Here is a 21745-nt window from a genome sequence, read left to right on the forward strand (position 1 = left end):
ACAACCACCCAAAACCAGCGGACCCAAGAAACAACCAAAAACCAAAGAAAACCATAAAACGAAAACCAAGAAAAGGACAGTAACTTCCCTGGAAAACACAACACTCTTAAAGGACAATACGAACATAAGGCAGGCATCTTTTGTCATCGCTAACTAGCTGATGTATATCCGGGATCGCAAATGACCAGATTACTTCCTCCACCACCGAAGAGGCCATGAAGTCAGCAACATGATTCCCTTCCCTGTAAATGTGAGTGATAATAATATGAAGCTCAGCAATGGAAGAAAGTACCTTCCGCCAACGACTGAAGAACCTCCAAGGAACCGTGTGGGAACGCGAACGGAAGAAATCGACCATGTAAGTGCAGTCCGTCTCAATCCACACATAGTCCCAACCCTGAACCACAACCTACTCAAGAGCAATGATGAGGGCAAGAAGCTCCGCTTCAAACGCCCAACCACGACCAGCAGAGAAATGGAAGCAACCCAAAACAGACGAGGAATCACGAAAAACCCCTCCAACATGAATAAGGGGAGAGGAGCCATGAACCGAGCCATCAATGAACCGAGCCATCAATATTAATCTTTCGCCACGGATGAGGAGGGGGAAGCCAAAACACATAAATGTAAGATGTAGGGCGATGAGGTCTACCCGGCACCCCAAGACCATGAAGAATAAGAAGCTCCTCAACAGAATTAGCCATCTCCCCCAGACTGATACGAGAGGCTTCCAGGATGAAGGCTTTGACCTGAATAGCCAGAGCCACAACGGAAACCGGAGCCTCATCAAAAATAGCTTTGTTCCTGAGATTCCAGAGACTCCAAATAGCAGACATAACACCAACCCGCCAGAGGTTGTTCTCCTGCTTGCTCACCGGCCTTTTCATAGCCCAAATGATGAAGCTCCCAATTTCTTGGATCGACGAACCATCCACCCTGAACCAAGTGAAGAGGGAACCCCAAACCTGTCTAACAACATCGCACTCCTAAAACAGATGACTGATATCCTCACTCGCATTCCTGCAAAGAGGACACCAACCCGGACCGATGTACCCAGAGCGACTCATAGAACTGGCCGTAGGGAGCCTGCCCAGAATAACCCGCCAAGTCACAATGGACCGTCTCATCGGAATAAATGATGCCCAAATCAACTTGCCCCAATCCACATCTGGGTAACTAGGACGAACATGATCCATGGCAAGCGCAGAGGAGACATCTCCAAAATGAGAATGAGTCCAAGCCCGGCGATTCTCCCCACCATTGATAGGAACAGACACGATGTCAACAGTAATGTCCGGAAAAATCTGAACAAAATCCAGAGTGAAGTGCCAAGTGCCATCAAAATAATAGTCCGAAATAGGCTGCGTGAGAAACTGATAATCGACGGCTGGGATCCCAATCCTGTCCACCAGCCGGTAGCCAAGCCAAATCGTAGAAGAAAACCAAGGAGAACGAGGCCACAGACAGGAATCCAAATAACGTTGCCGGAACAGTTGGAAACCCAAGAAATCTGAAGTGATCAACAACCACCCCAACCTAAGCATGAAACTCTGACTGATGTGGGAGAAAGACTTAACGTTCAACCTACCCTGGGCCTTAGGAGCACAAACTCTATTCTAAGCCACCGAAGACCGTGGCTTAGAAGTGGTGCTGTACGTCCAAATAAAGGACCGACAAGCACGATCCAGGTCATGAAGCAGCTTAGCCGGCCACTTATAAATCAACATGCTATGAACAGCCGCGCTCTGAATGACCGAGGTGACCAGACAAATATGACCAGCCATAGACAGTTGCATGCCTTGCCACTTAGGAAAATAAGCAATGATGCGATCCTGAATGCAAGCCAGACGAGCAGAAGAGGCACGACAGCGAAGACAGGTACTCCCAAATAGACGAAAGGCAGGAAACCAGAGAAGAAGCCCAAATCCCTCTGAAGCCGGCGACGTAACTGAAGAGAGACCCCTTTGCCAAAATAGACGGTGGATTTGGCTTTATTACAGTATTGACCCGAGACATTAGCATAAATCTGAAGGATAGACTCAATCATCCTGCAACTGCGTCTGTCAACTTTACAAAATAAAAGAACATCATCGGCATACAGGAGATGGGAAGGGAAAAGCAGCGAACGAAACATCCTCATACGACCAATGAAGCCCTTATCCGCAGCATCCAAAAGAAGGTGGCTCAAAACCTCCTCAGCTAAAGCAAACAAAATAGGAGATAAATGATCACCCTGCCGAACCCCACGGGAGCAGCTAAAGAACCCGTGCTGCTTAAAGAGGACAGAAATCCTAGCCGACTGGAAGATGACGCTGATCCACTGACGGAAAAGAAGAGGGGACCCAAAGCTGTCCAAAACTACATCAACAAACTCCCAGCTCAAAGTATCAAAGGCCTTCCGGATGTCGACCTTGAGGGCCATATTTCTCCCCTGAATCGAACGTTCTATGCAGTTGACATCTTCAGAAGCAAGCAAAATACACTCCTGAATAGAACGTCCCGAAATAAAGCCGAACTAGTTGGCAGAAACAATCTCTACCGCCACCGCATTCAGCCGAGAGGCCAGAATTTTGGTGATAATTTTGAAAAAGAAATTACCGAGAATAATAGGTCGATAATTCGAAACAAGAACCGCATCCGCTTTCTTGGGAAGAAGGCATAGAAGATTGGAGTTGAGCCCGTGAGGAAGATAACCAAGAGAGAACGTCTCACCGCGGCAACCATATCCTCCCCCACCACCTCCCAAGAATGATGGAAGAAGGCACCATTAAACCCATCCGGGCCAGGGGCACTATTCCCATGCATAGAGAAGACCACCGAGCGAATATCATCAGCAGAGGGGAGCGTAGTAAGCAAAGCAGACTGAGCTGCAGTGACAGAAGATGGAATGTATCCAGAGACCCAGGATCTATCCACAACCCCAGAACTCGGCTCAGAAAAAAGATCCTTATAGAAATGAACCACATGAGCCGCCATGGTGGCCGAATCCTCCGACATAACGCCATCGATACTAAGCTTCTTGATGGTTTGGTTTGAACGACGCCATTTCACCATAGAATGGAAAAAACGGGTATTTCTATCACCGTCAGAAAGCCAAGAGACCCGACTTTGCTGCCGCAGGTGTTCAGATTTCGGCAAGAGGATCGTGTCAATGCGAGCCTGCAAACTAACCTCCTGGTCAAGAAGATCATCCGTGTAGCCCTGCTCATCAATTCCCTCCTGAAGGAGACTCAAACCCTGTTGTAGCTCAGCCAGGGCAGTATTTTAGTTCCCAAAGGTTTCCCGGTTCCAGGCCTTGAGAGTCGGGCGAAGACGTTTCAACTTTTTCATAACACGGACCATAGGACAAAGATAATCCAGCGGTGAAGACCAAGAGGCACGAATCTGATCCAAAAACCCCTCATGAGAGCACCACATATTCAGGAACCGAAACGGATGACCTGCCGGGGTAGAGGCCGTATCCTGGCATCTCAAAAGAATAGGAGAGTGATCGGAACCCAGCCTAGGGAGAACCAACGCAGAAGCAGAATACCAAACATCTGAGAAGTCCTGAGAGAAAAGGGCTTTGTCCAGAACAGACTCAATCGGAGAAGGGAACCTCCGCCGATCCGTCCAAGTAAAGAAAGGACCAGAGGAATCAGGCTGAATCAAGTCGTGATCCTCAATGAAAGAACGAAACTCGGAGCAAGGCCTAGAAGCTAGATTTCTACGACCCCGACGCTCATGAGCACCCAAGACCGCGTTGAAATCACCAATCATAAGAAAATGACCTACCATGAAAGGATCCACATCCAGCCAGAGCTGACGACGCTCAGTGTAATCACAGGAAGCATGAGTGAAGCTAACGTGCAGACAATCCCCATGATAGAGCATCTAAGGATCACAACCTGAGAAGAAGAGAAAACCACATCCGGAGTCAAAGAGGGATCAGCAAAAACCCAGATATTAGAACAACGTCTGCCACGATCATTCTGATGAACTAGGGAGAGATGCAAAGAACGCCAATAAGAGCTCGGGATACCAGAGAACCGAGATTTAGGCTCGAGAACACCAAGAAAACTCGGTCTATAAGTGCTGCAGTACTGGGAAAGAAGAGGCATAATGCCTCTGATATTCCAACACAGCACATTCATCGGGAAACTGGAAAAAGGCCATCCTCCTGAAGAGGATCAACATCAATGTCAACCTCATCATCCCCCCATCTCTGCGGAGAGGCTCTAGCAGCGACTTCTGACATTCGCTGTAAGGCTCCAGAAGATGAGGAATCAATGGTCAAATTCTGAATCACTGCACCAGCAGATTGAGCAGCAGCCACGTTCTCCAAGAATTCCACAGGTTCAGGGGAACAACCATGCCGAGCTGTCATTAAAGGCTTATTCCCCCCTTTCTTCCCAGGAGGATCGATATAAACTCCTCCTGTCGAGGATGAGCTCCTAAAAGAGACATAGTTATACCTGCCAGAGTCCGTGCTTTCCAATAAGAGTTTAAAGAAAATTACTCTTCAAGAGCATGTAATGTTCTTTAGAAATACTAATTATGTTATTTTAGGAGAAACAATTTTTAATTAAATGACGATTTTATATATAAAAAGAAAAGAAAAAACCCAAAAAAACCCTTGAAAGCACAGAAGGAGCAGACTAAGGGCCGAACCTCATTAAAATCTTTTCACGGAAAACCCAGTGGGAAAAACCGTGAAAAGGAAAAAGAGTACTCGTCTAAACACAAAACGATAGTAGGAAAGAGCGGAAGGGAAAGTTTCCGGAACTCCGGCCTAACCATCGTCCCCAAACTATCCCGGCTCTCACCCCAAGAAAAAAACTAAACGGCCGGTTAGACGCCGTCGCCGTAAGAAGAACAAACCCAAACAAAGAAAAACCAGAGCAAAACATCCGGGTATATGCCATCTCCGTGAGCACTCCACAACCTCCATCCCCAAATCCAAACGCCTGCCAAGTGATCGTAGAAAAACCCAAACCAAGATCTCCCCAAACAGATGCCAACAAAACCAAGAAAAAGCCGAACCAAACAACAACCCATCAGCCCCAACTACCGTTTCTGACGCAGATGGCTATGCGAAGCCATGTCAAGGCGAACCGCAGCCCTAATCTCCTCAATCTCGTGCGGCCACCACCCTTCCGAACGTTGTTGGTTAGCCATTAAATCTGCCGCCTTGTTTCCTTCTCTAAAGATGTGAGAAACCTGCAGCGAGAAAGCATCTAACATCTTTAAAATCCTATTCCACGCCGCCTTAAAACGCCAAGGCACATTTAAAGAACGAGAATTAAGAATGGATATCACGTAGGTGGAATCTGCTTCAATCCAAAGCTTGTGCCATCCACGATTGTGAGCAATTTGAATCGCTGAGATAACAGCCAGGAGTTCCGCTTCGAAGTCAAAACCCGAGCCACCTTTGAAGTGAAAACAACCACGCACCACATTCCAGTTATCTCTAAACACCCCACCTGCAGCAATAGTGCCCGGAGCTCCCGTCGCCGATCCATCAGTATTCACTTTGATCCACGGCGCCACAGGTGGCCACCAATGCACCTCTACAAACTCCGGAGGAGGAGCACTCCTGGTAGTAACACCCACTGCCCGGAGAATCAGATAATCCGACCAAGAATTCCACATGTAGCCTAATTTAGAAAAGTTATCATCAATCTCTTTGAAAGCAACTTTCACAGTGTGAATGACACGACTTGCTTCGAACTTTTGATTATCAAAGATACAATTGTTTCTCTGCATCCAGATGGCCCAGATGACCGTGATGATACCCACTTTCCAGAAATTACCGGTGAGGGGACTAAGTTTATACTGCCAAGCTGCAACCAAAAAACTATGAATATCATTCTCTTGCAACCCTTGCGTGAAATTAAACCACCCAAGTAACGTAGCCCAAATATTCTTCACACGCTCACAATTCCAGAAAAGGTGATCCTGAGACTCACTTCCTTTTAAGCAAAGCAAACAGACGTTAGGCATGATCATACCGTAGCGGATAAGGCGATCATAAGTCGGCACTCTATAATGAAGAAGACGCCAACAGATCAAAGAACGTCGAATTGGAATAAAAGATTCCCAAAGCCAAGAACCCCAAGACACCTTCGGAAAATGATGACAATGCTTGTTGAAGGCCAACGCAGTAGTGACATTCCCTTGCAACGAGGGTTTCCAGAAACGCACATCTCCCTCAGAACCAAGAGGAGTGAGTAAAATATCACACACTATCTCAGGAAAAGCATTAACAAAGGCTTGCGTGAAATGCCAGACCCCATCGTAGAAATAATCAGCCACCGATTGAGTAAGAAACGGAAGCATGAAAAGCGGAATACCGCATTTATTCATAAGATTATACCCAAGCCAGTCGTCATACCAGAACGAAGTAGAAGTGCCGTCACCAATATACGAGTACGAATCCGCCACCAAGCCATCAATTTCCTCACGTAAGCTCATCCAGATAGTAGAAGCAGCCACCAGAGATTTACAACGCCCAAAGCGATCGAGATATCTATCTCTAATCAAATCATATCCGAACTCACACCCACCAACCACCTTCCATGCCATTTTCATGAGATAGCTCTTATTCATGATTTCGAATGACCTTACCCCGAGACCGCCCTCCTCCTTAATCGAGCAGACCCTCTTCCAACTCACAGAACAAGACGGCGTCTGCTTGATGTTGCCAGTCCAAAGGAAATTACGGCAGCACGCATCGAGCTCCTTAATAAGAGCAGTCGGCCATCTATAAATCATCATGGAGTGCGTCAGGGAGCTTTGGATAACCGACCTGATCAGGCAAATCCTCCCAGCCATCGACAACTGTAATCCCTTCCATTTCGCGAACTTGTTTATCACACAATCATGTATCGGTCGAAGATAGGAGGCACGCACACGGCCCTTAAAGATAGGAACCCCAAGGTAAGAAATTGGAAAGTTGCCCTGGGAAAATCTCAATAAGCTCCTTATAGCCCTGCAGGTTTGAGAAGGAACTTTGCTAGTAAAAAAAAATTGTGACTTTTCCGGGCTCACAATTTGATCTGAAATTTGACCATAATATTCTATAATTTTCTGAATGGTGTAAGCGTTCGTGACCGTGGCGTGACAGAAAACCAGAATATCATCCGCATATAAAAGATGAGTGGGAAAATTAATTCCCTGTCTCATTTGCATCGGGGTAAGGGTGCCCGCGTTAACACAATTTGCAAAGAGCTTACCAAGAACATCCTCGGCGATTCCAAAAAGAATAGGAGAAAGAGGATCGCCCTGTCGAACACCCCTTGAACACGCAAAATAACCTTTAAGCTGACCATTGTACAGAATAGAAATCCTAGCCGAATGAAGCAGAATCTCAATCCAACTAATGAACTTTGAATCATAGCCAGCAACACGAAGAACGTTAAGCAGGAAATCCCAGCTGAGAGTATCAAAAGCTTTTTTGATGTCAATCTTGCAAGCCATGTTTTGACCACGGCTCGTACGATGCATACAGTTCACGCCTTCCGACCCAATCAGAATACAATCGTGAATGGAACGGCCGCTAATAAAACCAAACTGATGACGGGAGACATAAACAGCAGCCACCTGGCTTAGTCTAGACGCCAACACCTTACTAATAATCTTGTAAAGAAAGTTGGACAAAACAATCGGTCTCAGATCCGAGACCGAATTGACGACATCTTTCTTAGGAATCAACACCAAGGTATTAGAATTACAGCCTTGAGGAAGATAAGAATTCCTGAAAAAGGCTTGAACAGCACACCAAATATCCACTTTAATAATCGACCAACAATGCTGAAAGAACTTACCCGAGAAACCATCAGGCCCAGGCGAGCTGTTCGGCTCCATCTGAAAAACCGTAGCAGAAATTTCCTCTTCATCCGGCAAACGAATGAGCAAATTATTATAACGATCTTCAACCATCTTCTCAATAACCGCCTCAACCGCCGTAATATCAGTATTAGTATTACTGCTAGTCGAAAACAAAGAAGAGAAGAAATCCACTATATGATCCCCAATAACCTTTTGATCGTAATTCATATCTCCATTGATCTCCATGTGAGAAACGATGTGAGGTTTACGACGAAACCTAAGCATCGCATGAAAGAACTTCGTATTCCTGTCTCCATCTTGAAGCCAAGACACCCGGCTTTTTTGCTGTAAAAGCGAGCTCTGCCTGGAAAGCACAACGTTGATCTTAGCTTGGGCTTCCACTTCTTTATTAAAGAGATCCTCCGTGTAACCTTCCCTGGCAATCTGGTCTTGAATTTCCAAAAGCTCTTGTTGATTATTCATGATGCAAGAATCAACATTTCCAAAAACATTCCGATTCCACGCGCGAAGAACCTGCCGAAGATGCTTTAATTTATGCATAACTTTAAAAATCGGGCAGCCAATCTCGGTATCCATCTGCCAGGACCGTTCCACCGTATGGAGAAAATCCGGATGTAAGGTCCACATGTTAAGGAACTTAAAGAAATGATGGCGAGGAGGAGCATCCACCATGCAATGAAGAACAAGCGGAGAATGATCCGAGGTAATACGTGGAAGAGCTTGAACAAAAACCGAACTCCAGAGATTTGCAAAAGAGTCAGCATAAATCGCTCTATCCAGACGAGACTCCACATGGGTAGGCATAAATCTACGACCAGACCACGTGTAATGTAGACCAACCGTAGGCGCCTCAATGAAACCGGTGGCTTCAATGAAATCACAGAACTCCGCACAAGCAGTAGAGTTAGGCATACAATCACTACTTCTTTCATGGGCGCCTTTCACCGCATTAAAATCGCCAATAAAGACAACATTACCATCAATATGATCCAGAAGATCCAACCACAAACGCCGTCTGCCAGCAAACGTGTTAACGCCATGCACCACCGCGATTTTAAAATTCCACGTCGACCATCTGCAGTTCATGATAACCACCTGCTCCGAGGAGAAAATCACATCATGAGTAACAGAAGGATGAGAAAAAACCCAAATATTCGAACTCATGTTGTCTCTTGAATTTTGAAAACAAGGAATAAGATTCAGAGAACGCCAAAATCTAGAATAAGTCTTCTTGAGATTCGTCTTAGGCTCAATAATCCCAACAATCACAGGGGAGAAGGAGTCGCAATGCTCCTTTAAAACTCGTTTGGACTCGTCAAATGAATAAAATAATTTAATGATGAATACTAAATGAATAAAAAATTCAAATAAAACTTTAAAATATGGCAACCTCAATATTTTAATATTCTTCGTGAATATTAACTTTATCATGACAGAAACACATCATAATAAAAATATTACGACATATCGTTGTATTTTATCAAAAACTTCAATTATTCATTGTTACTAATTTTCAAGATTATTAAATTTAACAAATTATTATTTATTCAGGAAACAATATAACACATAAATGCAATGTATTACATATGAATAATCGCAAACAATTTTATATTAATAATATGTATAAAGAAAATAGAAGTATAACCATTATAAAATATTTTTTTATTTATAAATTGACTAATTGCAACGGGGGAGCAATTTAATTGAACAGATTATCTTTAGGACAGCAACGAGACGAGTTCGGGGCATAAATTTCACAATTAAAATTTAAATATATCTTCTAACAAAAATTCTATCAAACATATAAAAATACAATCAAAGCGGGTTTGGGGTGGATATCTATACCTCCGAAGCCAACACGGGTATAAATTTCGTACCTGCTTCCAAAATTTTACACCCATACCCTACCTATTAGGGGCTAGTATACCTGCGGTTATTATTCCCATTCCTAAAAAATCTATTGATTAAACTGGAACAAAGAAATAATTGAACAATTAAATAATCAAATCGAACATAAAAATTATCTCTTTGGGATATAAGACAATAAACATATCAAAGGTAACAGAAGATAATTTTCTACAATTTGAACTTTCTCCACTATGGATGTGTTTCTTTTTGTTATGGATAAATTTATCATGACAAAAAAGAGAATAATAAAAATTTATGCATTTAAATGCCTAATTTTTTTTCTTATTTTCTACAAAAGAGAAATCACAATTTTTCATTTCTTATTTTTCACTCGAGGGAAGGATAATATTATTACAGTAAAAATGGAGTGGTAATATTATCCCTTCTTAAAGTGAAAAAAAGGAAGAAGTGGTCTTGAGTACAACCGGATTGATCCGCATCCTGATCCAAACCTGTATCTGACCCAAATTGTATAAATGACAATATTCGGTTATATAAATGACATTGTCTGTAATTGACACTATTCTGTTATATAAATGACACTATAACATTGCAAATAACACTGTGTATAATTGACAATATTCAAAAATATAAATGATATTTTTTCTATAATTGACACTCTAAGATTGTAAATGACACTATAAGATTGAAAATGACACTATAACATTTTAATGTTACAGTGTCATTTATATAACCGAATAGTGTCAATTACAGGAAGTGTCATTTGTATAATTGAATAATGTCATTAAAACGATTTAGGTCAAGATGCGGGTTCGGATCAGGGTTCTCATTTTTTAACCTACTTAATTATAGATTTAAGTATTCATCCTTAATTAATGCAAAATAAATTTATGTCTATTAATTTAGTCTTTCTCTCTCAAATGGAATTCTAGAGAATTCCAATTCATTTCGCAGTCGCCTCTCTCTCTCTCTACCAAACCCTAGAGTGTGCCGCGTTCTTCTCTCTTTGCATCGTCTCTCTCTTGTTCTTCCTAAATCTACCATTGTTGTGTTACTCCATGGATCATCCCTTTGAAACTGAATCGATTGTGTCGGAAACCCCGGCCTCTGATCTCTGTGAATTGGCGCCGTGGTTGCTAGCTGAAACCGAGCCGCCACACCTTCCTATCTCTGAATCGGAGAAAACAACGTCGGTATCTGAAGCGGCGCCGTGGTTGCTGCTGGATACTGAAGCGGCTCGTCTTCCTCTCTCTGAATCGGAGCAGATGTCGCCGGTAGCTGAAGCGGCGCCGTGGTTGCTGCCGGATACCGAAGTGTCTCGCCTCCCTCTCTCTGAATCGGAGCAGATGTCGCCGGTATCTGAAGCGGCGCTGTGGTTGCTGCCAGAAACTGAGCCGCCGCGCCTCCCTCTCTCTGAATCGGAGGAATCTCTCTCTGAATCACCGGTCTATGATTCTGATGGCTTCCATCTCTCTGAACACATTAGACGAGAGAGGGAAAAGACCGATCGAATCTCAGAGCTCTACGAATCTTTCAGACGCGATCGGGAGAAGGCCGCTCGAATTTCAGACCTCAGAGAATATTTTAGACGAGATCGCAAAGAGGCCAAGTGAATCAGGTTATCTCGTTCTGTTAAACCAGGTTAAATCGTGATTTTTACTTTGGTGTGTTTTCATTTCGTTTACTTTGGTGGGGATGGCTGGTGATGCCTTATGTGTGTTTTCATTTCAGCTTCTTTGGTGGGGATGGCTGGTGATGCCTTATGTGTTTGCTACCTTCTTTGTGCTCTCTGATTGCGTTCTCTGTCTGCCTTCATTGTGTACCTGTGATGCTCTATGTGTACTCTGTGATGCCTTATGTTTTTGCATGGTGAATGCCGATTGTGTACCTTTGTTGCTCTCTGTGCACCTGTGATGCTCTCTATGTACCTGTGATATCGATTGTGCATCTTTGGTGCACAATCGGCATCGTTGGTGCCGATTAAGTGACTTTGGTGCCGATTGAGTGACATTGGTGCCAATTGAGGTAATTGTAATTGCCCAGTGATGATGTTAAAGTTTGAGGGCAACATCTACAAAAAGTTTACATTCCAAACACCCCAAAAACATGCATGGTGTTTGTCCTTGTAAACATTTTCACCTGTAATTACATAGGCTTTTACAGGATTCTAGTCTGTAAGTACCACTTCATTCAGCTCTTCTATGATATCTTCAAGCCTTAAAATTTCACCTTCTTCACTTGATTCCATCTGTAGGAACTCTAGACCTTCCTTGACAAGTGATTCTTCAACTTGAATACATCGTGGTAACATCCCCTGCCTGGACAGTCTTTCTTATTCATATGTGGAATCTTGTAGTTGTTCTCACCCTTACACTTGATTATCTCTTGATAGCAGCCTTGTAAGGTTAGGAAAACATTGTTGAGCTTCTCTGGTCGGTATTCCTCGTACGCAGCTTTCACATTCTCTAGTAACTCCTCGATATTCTTGGCTGGTTTTTGATCTTTTAGGCTCTGAATAGCTCTAAAAAACCTGAGGTCGTTGACATTTGTATCCTGTGAATTAGCTAGCTGGCATACTAATTGGAATTTAAATCCATTAGTATTTGCAACCGCTTGAAACTCTGGATCATTTGCTTGAATGTGTGGTTTGGCATTATCTTGTTGGATATATATGTTCGGCCACTTGGCCATGAAGTCAGGAACCATCTGCCATAGTAAGGCTATATGATGAATTTGCAAATATTCTGATAGCATTTAATAAAAAAAAATTGAGTATGCTTACCTCTTTTATATGGCAGTCTCTAATGATGGGCTTAGTGATTGCTGCAATTGCCTTAACTTCCAGCGTACCTTTCACTCTGTTTTTCGAGTTCCTTTATGCTGGCTCTGTGGTTATGAAAGGATAGATGCCTAACTTTCCATCGAATATGACTGTGCCATCTTCATCAATGATAGGCCTCGCAGCAGCACACATAAACATGATTTTTTCAATATGCCTTTTTGATTTGCATGTCCTATGTGGTTCTTCCTCATCGGGCAGGAGGTAGTATCTATCATTGGTTTTGGTAAGATAGAACCATTTTCCATCTATGTGGATGGTGTTGTACATACTTTGGAATGGTATAAAACCATCCTCACTTACCCCACTGAGCTGTTTAAGGCTCCACCTAAGCCTACATAGCTTGTTTTGTGTGGTAAGGAAGGGTTTTATGGCATTTGTATGTGGTTTCAGTTTTTTCTCCTTCACCCATTGATGAAGCAAAGATTTAGACACTCCTAGGTGAGTCGACATGCATCTCAGTGTACTTCTTTCTAAAACTGAAAGTTTTTTGACTTTTTCACCATCAATGAGAATCTTATCCTTGTGTATACATCCTTTTCTAATTGATCTAACCTGGACAGATATACCGGATGCTCTTTGATTGGAGACTTGGCTCCAAATTCTCCAAATGGTCTTCAAGTTTACTTTGAAGTGAAATGCCGCCTCTTTTTTTGCTCCATGGCGAAGGTTGCCTTCACTGCTATGCTCTAACAGCCATTGGGAAACTTTGTTTCTTTGATCATCTTGTAACTTTGGCCTTTCTATAACCATTTTTTGTTTTTGAGTAAAAGTAGGTGAGAATTGAATGAGGTGGAGCTGTGGTAGAATTTATAGCTGTAATGGTAGTTGTTTTTTTCCCTACAAAGTTTTGGAGGGACCCTTGTACTTTTGGCTCTATTGGCACTTTTAATTAATTTTTGTTTGTCTACTCTGGAGCCTCGACTCCTCTGTCGCCTTGACTCCTCTGGCGACTTGACCCCTCTGGCGCCTCGTCTCCTCCGGCGCCTGGACTCTTCTGGCACCTTGTCTTCTCTGGCGCCTCGACTCCTCTGGCGCCTGCGGTCCCGTCTTTTGTTCGTTTTTGTGGTTTTTCTTCTCCTTACGCTTGGGTTTTTTGTTTTCTTCTTGTTTTGGTTTTTCCGGACTCTCCTTGTTTGCGCCTGTGCTCTCAAGGGTTTTTGCTTTTCTTCAATAAAATTTCTATTTCAGCAGTTTTGGCTCCAAAACATCACCTTGTATGAAGGTTAAAAAATGAATGAAACATTGCTGCCTATTAAATTTGAATTCAGTTTCGAATTCCACAAAGTAAAAATTAATTAATCAATTAAACATAAAATTAAGACTTAAATTGAAACATAAAATTAAATGGAAAGCTTAAAGTCAATAAAGTAAAAGCATTCTCTTAAGTAAAGATTAGCAAAAAGTAAACAACTACCCTTATCTTTTACCTACAACACATTTTTCAGCTTTCTTAAGCTCTATGCCCTATGTTGCACAGGTGCGGGGGTGCGGGTGCGGGTGCGGAAGCGATAAGATTCGGGTGCAGGGATACGAATTTTTAAAAATTATAGGGTACGATTCGCGAATGATACGTCTGTGTTGTGTGTGTGTGTGTGTGTATATATATATATATATATATATATATATATGTCAAATATGATTAGTAATAAAGAGGCCCAGCTTAAAAAAGAAATAATGAGGGCCCAACTTTGAATAACTAAACCAGTCTAAAACAAAATTTAAAACGGCCCAAGCCCAAATCTCTATCCTGGGCTCAATTAATTAACTCAAACCCTATTTTTTCCCCTCTCTATCACACGCACACACTCACAGATCTCTCTCTCTCTCTCTCTGGGTTTCACGCCAGAATCCGCCCGCAATCCACACAAAATTCGCCGCCGCGGCTCCTCCTCCGACGAAGAACCGACAGTCGGCCCTCTCCCTAGCCCCCATCCTCTTCTCCGTCGCCTCTGCTCTATCTCTCTTTCTCTCAAGCAGCAACACGACGACACACACTCACACAAACTGAAAACGCCGCCGCCTCTTGCCCCCAATATTTCCGGTGAGATTACTGCCGGAAACATCCCCTCCTTCCTCTATATCTCCCTCGCCACAACCGGATTCGTGAGATTGGCACACCCGATTCGCGAATCCGATTTTTTTTTTGGGGGGATTCGCCAGGTGGCGAATCCCGTGCGAATCCCACGCGAATCGCGCCCGCACCCGCCCCCGCGAGAATCGGATACTGCACGGTGTTGATTTTGCGCGAATCCGTGCATCATAGTCCGTGCCCAACTCCAAATGGGGCTTTAATTCACGGACGGAGGGAGTAGTTTTTAATGCAATTAAGGAGAATGACGCTTGTATTAATTTTAATATGAATTTATGTCTAAGATTTATTTATTTATTTACATAAACATATTTGTTGTTATATATATTTTTATTATTATTCGTATTTTAATTAGTTTTGGGCTATTTAAATATGAACTTTCAATAATAATATAGTTTGGACTTCTAAGGGCCCAAAATTGTTATATTAAATGACGGCTATTAATTTTGTTATATTAATGGTTTAGTGCTATTTACTCAAAATGAGATTGACTTAAATTATTTATTTACGATTTATAAATTTAATTATTATTACACAATACCGATTAAATTTAATATTATATTCATTAAGTTACTATTATTGTTATTATACGCTATTTTAAATAAAATACAATTATTTATATTTAATTTTTTATTACCAATTAATCTAACTCGTATACAATGACATTTGATATTTTTACGTAATTTTAAATCTTAAAATTAATAAAATATATTATATCATGTACATTGCACAGGAGGGCATGCTAGTTTTATTTATTTTCTTTGTCCTGGTAGATGTGTTGTGAAAATGGGATGTATACTAAGATTAGAATATGTTTATATGGTGTTTAAATAAGTTTGTTTTAAAAATCTTATAAGTTGTAATATGTTTCTAACTTATTTAAAAATCTTATAAGCTCTAAAAACATGTAATATGTTTCTAGTTTTTAAGAGATTATAAATTATTAAAGTGTTTCAATAGTTAAATTTGTTATCTATATTTTAAAGTACTTGTAAAACAGCTCCTAATTGATTTTTTTTTTTTTTTTGTTCTTTAGCAATCCCACACAAATGAGGAATGGTGGTAATTGTGCCTTATGGGGGTTTTCTCTCTCAAATGGTCGTATAAACCATAATTTGACGTCCCTTTCAGTTTTGACTAAACAAAAATGTGACATGGAAAAGTAGGTGATGCCTTCATGGTTCGAACTTCTTGATTTTTTTAGATAGGACTATACTAATAATAATTTATCTATATTAATATAAAAAGTACCGTGGACACAAAATATAGATTACATATTATATTCAGCGAAATTTTGAAGTATCCAAAATGAAGCATAAAACACAATTTATGGTCACTCATTGAAAAAACGTAACCTTTTTTAACGATTTCGAACATTTTTACCCTTAATTAGGCGGATCGGGTATGATTAGGCACGCGATTCGCGTGCCGGGTTGGGTTAGGCACTTGAGTGCCATAAGTGCCAAGATTTTACTTGGTATAGTGCCATAAGTGCCAACGGAAATTCAAAATAAAACCAAGTAAAATGGTCATCTTGGCACTTATGGCACTAAAATAAAACTAAGTAAAATCTTGGCACTTATGACATTAATAGTGCAATAAGTGCCAATGGAAATCCAAAATAAAACCAAGTAAAATGGTCATCTTGGCACTATTAGTGCCATAAGTGTCATACGTGCAACACAAATACAGAAACAACAATAATAGAATCAAGAAATCATGATGTGAAGAAGATGAAGCACATGAAACAAACAAACAAACAAAAAATCCTAAATGGATCATCTAAACCCAAATGGATAATCTAAACCCTAAATGGATAATTTAAACCCTACGGGGAAGTGTTTAAAATGGTCCTTTTGGCACTTATAGCACTAATAGTGTCATAAGTGTCATACGTGCAACACAAATACAGAAACAACAACAATAGAATGAAGAAATCGTGATGTGAAGAAGATGAAGCACATGAAAGATTCGTCGAAAGCGGCGAGAGAGAGAGAGAAGACGAGAATCGCCTCTCTTCGTCGACGGGGGAGAATCACGCGTACGGCATGGCTACGAAATTGGAATCAGAGCGAGAGAGAGGTAGAATTGGCTCTCTTCATCGACGGCAGCGAGAGAGAGAGAGAGAGAGAGAGAGAGCGAGCGTGCGCGCGCGCGCGCGGCGAGGACGAGCGAGAGAGAGCGAGAATAAGCGTGTTATGTCGCCTCACTTCGTCGACAGGGGGAGAATCACGCGTACGACATGGCTACGAAATTGGAATCAGAGTGAGAGAGGTAGAATTGGCTCTCTTCATCAACGGCAACGAGAGAGAGAGAGAGAGAGAGAGAGAGAGCAGTGAGAGAGATTGGGCTGGATCCGACGGGTCCAACGGGTAAAAAGGGCATATTAGGCATACCGCCTAATTAATGGCCAGATTTTGTTGTTTGAAGATTAAGGGCCAAAATTTGATTTTTCGGTCTTGATTATGGCCAGCCGACTACATTATTTCTATTATATTTCTATCATATATTTCCTTGGTCCCAATAAAAATGACTTCTTTCTTATAGGGCACAAAAATTAAGAAGTTGATTATTAATTGTTACTCCTCATCTAGGGATGGCAATCGGGTACGGATAGTGACTATCCATACCCATACCCACGAACTAAATGGATAGTGGTTTTTAACCACAAAATTATCCATGGATATCATATGGTATCTAAACCCGCTACCCGCGGATACCCGCTACCCGTCGGGTATCCACGAACCCGCTATTCAGTGGGTATCTGTCACCCGCTATTCGCCGGATACCCACTATCCGTCAGATACTCGCCACCTACTATCCGCCAGATACTCACGAAACAAAATTTAAATATAAATTTACAACAAATTTAATAGAAAAAAAAAATCAACACAAATAACATAGTTCAAATCAATATGTTGAAATCCACAAAGAACAATGTTTAAATTCAAATTCGTCAACTAAAATATAAAATCCAACAAAATTCAAATTTAAATTAGACTATTAGAATTTATGCTTTAGTTCAGTTTTTGTTTGAGCCTATTTTAAGATATGATATGCTAGCCCATAATCTCAAAATATATATATTCAAAGCCCATATTTTATGAAATTTTTTGTGGATATTTGATGGGTAATTCACGGATAATTGACGGGTAATTGGCGGGTATTTTTCGCGGGTAAACGGGTTTCGCGGGTATGGATAGTAAGTATCCAAACCCATACCCACGAACTAAATGGATAGTGAATTGCAACCACAAAACTATCCGTGGATATCAAATGGTATCCAAACCCACCCTAATAGGTTCGGGTTTTTGCGGATATCCATTACCCGCGGGTAGATTGCCATCCCTATCCTCGTCGTCTTCATTTTTTCACATTTTTTCTCATTTAATTTTTTCTTGCACGAATAAATCCAAATTCACAATCTTGATGCACTCCTGTGTTTTTCTTGAACATCTCAGTGCCAAAAATCCAATCCTTTTTCTATTGAATTATTTTTATTTTTTGATTTTTTGATTTTTGCGATTGGGGATTTGGTGAAGCAGATGCTGGCGACGTCGATCCAGATGACGGGTCAGGTGATAAAGCAATGGACGAGGCGGCAACGTTCAAGCAAAAGTGTGTGGAGCTAAAATCAAATACGGAGAAGCTGCCGACCCTCCTCCAGCAGCTGATGCGTGTGAGTAACGATCTCATCCAACTGCGACGGATGACGGAAGGTGAGTTTGGCGTCGACGACGCCAGTGAGAATAGGATTGAATGCAGCGAAAAGAGTTAGCGAGAGTGAAATGTGGGAACAGGATTGAATGCGATTTAGGTTTAGACTTTAATTAAGCTAAAAACATTTTCATTTTAGATTTTGGCGACTTATAGTGGTACAAACAAAAGTAGTAATGTGGCCATTTTCATTTGTTTAAATTAATCATTATTTATATTTAGTTTCAATTATTAATATATTTTAAATAGATTCTAAATAGATGTAATTTTAGTTTTAATATTATCATGCAATTTATGCTTTTTGCAATGTTGATTTTATATTGTTCAAATAAATTGATGTGCAACAATTTAATTAGTTCATAATAAAATAAATTTTTTAAAAATATTTATAGCATATTATATTATAATCAAATAATATTTAGCATAACTACAAATATAATCAAATATATATAATAATTAGATAAAAAGATTAATTTAATAATAATAGAAAGTATTAAAATAGAATATTATATTGTATATTGGAGAGCAATATGGAATTACTCTGCATTTTACTCTAATGTAGACCATTGGAGTTGCTCTAATTTGCAATACACTGATAGAGTGAAGGTGAAGAAATAAGATGAAAACTAAAAATACGATATATATATATATATATATATATATATATATATAAATTCCTCCTGCGAAACCCTAAGAGAAGAATATCTCTGCCCTACAACTATTGTTGTCCCTGAACTTGGAGCCCTAAGTCGTACATAACTATATAAAGATCTAATGCTTGAGGCCCAATTAAATAACTTGGAGCCCATGAATCTGACCTAAATAACCTAACCCTAACCATGGAATTTAAAAAAAAAAAATCAAAGGATTAATTATAGTTTGTAGCCTTAACTTTAAGTAAATTTTAGTTTATAGCCTCAACTTTGATTTATTTTTCATATAGCCTGAACTTTGAGAAATTGTTTTAATTATAGCTACAATCACATCAAAACTATGACATTAGCTCTTCTTTATTGAATTTACATATGAAATGATGACCGATTGCCACGAAATCATATCCTAATGTATTCTACACTAAATGAGATTTTCAACGATAGTAGCCCATCGTCATCGGAGCACCGGTGAAGTCGGAATCATGTGTGAATAAAGTTGGCATCGTTGCACCAACAACAGGCACTCTGCTACCACCTGGATCATCCTCGTCCCCCATAACCATCACCTTAAGAGTTTTGTGGAGTGGACTGAACTTCTGGCCGCAACGAAAACACAATGCAGCTGCAGAATGTTTCAAATTGCAATATCTGGCGAAAATTACCGGAATTCTGAGAAGAATTTTGTGAGGCTCCAAGTGTAAAAGTTGGATAAGGAGGAATGGTGGGACGTCACTTGTGCTCGTTGTTGGAGCGAACCGCGTGGCCGACGAGGTCGGTGATGTTGGTGTTGACGACCTTTCAAATTTTCGAGCAGTTTGTATCTTGTATCAGCGCACACATTTCTCTCTTCAGTCCACTTAGAAAAAAAATCCCTTATAATGGATATCTGAGAAATATGGAATGTGGGAAACTCGATTTTCGAAGGTGCTATGTAATCCTCCAATGAGCCCGTTTGCTTGATCGAAGCTAAGGACTCGTAGATATCAGAATTGATTCGTTGCCAAAACGGATCAACAATTCCTCAGTGAATGTTGGCCAATCAATTTGAGGAATTCATCGCCTCAACAACTGATACCATGACATGGCTGGGCCCATCGCGATCATGGCAAATTTCAGGTTCTGATTTTCAGGTGTCTCATGAACCGCGCGCGCTAGCCATGCTCGAGCGTCGGGGCCATCAAAACTGGGCAAATCCATCTTCTACACGGGTGTGTCGTTGATGATGGTGTGTTTGGCATCGTGTCGCCCGAAATCACGCTTGAAAGGTCCATCGATTGATAGCTTTGCCAATATGGCGTCCATCTTGGCCAGCAGCACATTTTGATCTGATGCCACTGCATCTTGTTTTGCTTCCAATATGTGAAGCGCGTCGCTGAACTCTTCAACCACCTTCTTTATCTGATCCAAACGAGATTCTGCACTGCGAGTTGTCACCACCATCTTTTGAGTCCACGTTCACCGCACCAAATTGATAGAGTGAAGGTGAAGAAATAAGATAGAAACTAAAAATACGATATATAAATTCCTCCTGCAAGGCCCTCAGATAAGAATATCTCTGCCCCCTACAACTATTGTTGTCCCTAAACAATGATCCCAAAATAATTAATCCTAAGTCGTACAGAACTATATAAAGACCTCATGACTTGAGGCCCAATTAAATAACTTGGAGCACATGACCTAAATAATTGAACTATTAAAAAAAATTAAAAGATAACTATGAAACTAACAAAATCTGCACCAAAAAAAGTAGGGAACATTGATCATGGAGGGAGAGGGAATACAACGTGCGTTCTTTTTACTAGTTAATAGTATAAAAGTCCAGACGTATATCGTGTAGTCTAAAACATTCATAGTTAAACTTAATATTATTATGAGACATATATATTCACGAGTAAAACTAGTTGTGATATGCAAGTTGTGGGGAATAAACGCATTTGACCTTCCAAATGCAATTGAAGACAAACAAATGCGTAAACGCAACTAGAAAATCGCACAGCACAAGCAAAAATGCAACTACATCAATCTTTTCACACGTTTCTTCACTATCTATTATATAATAGGATTAAGCCTTAACCTATGTGGCATATCTAAAATCTCAGCATTTCAAAATTTACCATATATAATATTCATCATTTATTAATTAATTAACTATTACATTCTATATAAAGATTCATTAATCATAATAAATATAATTAATAATAAATGTATATATATAATAATATTAACATTACATATAATCTAGAAATTAATAAATTTTATTATTTATTTTTTCTAGATAAAAATTAGATTTACATGTTTGATAAGAAAAAAATTATAATCTATATAAGATAAATTATTTTAATTGAATGTTAGTGATTAGATGTATATTTGTTATTAATTTTATATTTCTCAATAGCGTACATATTATATGTATATGTTGCATATAATATGTACGCTATTGAGAAATATAAAATTAATAACAAATATAATGAGTATGTATATGTTGCAATATTATTTATCACATTGAGTATGTTAACGTGAAAACAATATCAACAATTTATGAGATAATCAACCGGAACTGATGAAACCTCTCGCAACTAAACCCTAGTTGCGCCGCCTCCATGCAGATCGCCGGAACGCCGCCGATCAACCAACAACCGCTGACGGCTTCGATGCCTGTCAGCTAGCAACCTCTTCTGTTTGACAAGGCGGGGCTAAACCTGCCGCAAGTCTCAAACAATTTCTCGCCTGAACGTCTTCATGGAG

The 21745-nt window shown here is 40.5% G+C and overlaps 2 protein-coding genes across 2 annotated transcripts; both read right to left on the reverse strand.

The window, feature by feature from the left end:
• Positions 1–557: 557 nt before the first annotated feature.
• LOC130998505 (uncharacterized) lies at positions 558–3873 on the reverse strand. The gene is made up of 6 exons (XM_057923921.1): positions 3340–3873; positions 2599–3237; positions 1799–2485; positions 1188–1304; positions 1054–1086; positions 558–965 (listed from the first exon to the last, which is right to left on the reverse strand). The coding sequence occupies exons 1-6, from the start codon at positions 3871–3873 to the stop codon at positions 558–560; spliced, it is 2418 nt and encodes an 805-aa protein (XP_057779904.1).
• An 8701-nt stretch (positions 3874–12574) lies between these two features.
• On the reverse strand, positions 12575–13291 carry LOC130998506 (uncharacterized). The gene has a single exon (XM_057923922.1). The coding sequence runs from the start codon at positions 13289–13291 to the stop codon at positions 12575–12577; it is 717 nt and encodes a 238-aa protein (XP_057779905.1).
• Between the last annotated feature and the right edge of the window lie 8454 nt (positions 13292–21745).

The sequence above is a fragment of the Salvia miltiorrhiza genome, chromosome 8 (assembly GCF_028751815.1).
Source record: "Salvia miltiorrhiza cultivar Shanhuang (shh) chromosome 8, IMPLAD_Smil_shh, whole genome shotgun sequence".
Taxonomy (NCBI): Eukaryota; Viridiplantae; Streptophyta; class Magnoliopsida; order Lamiales; family Lamiaceae; genus Salvia; species Salvia miltiorrhiza.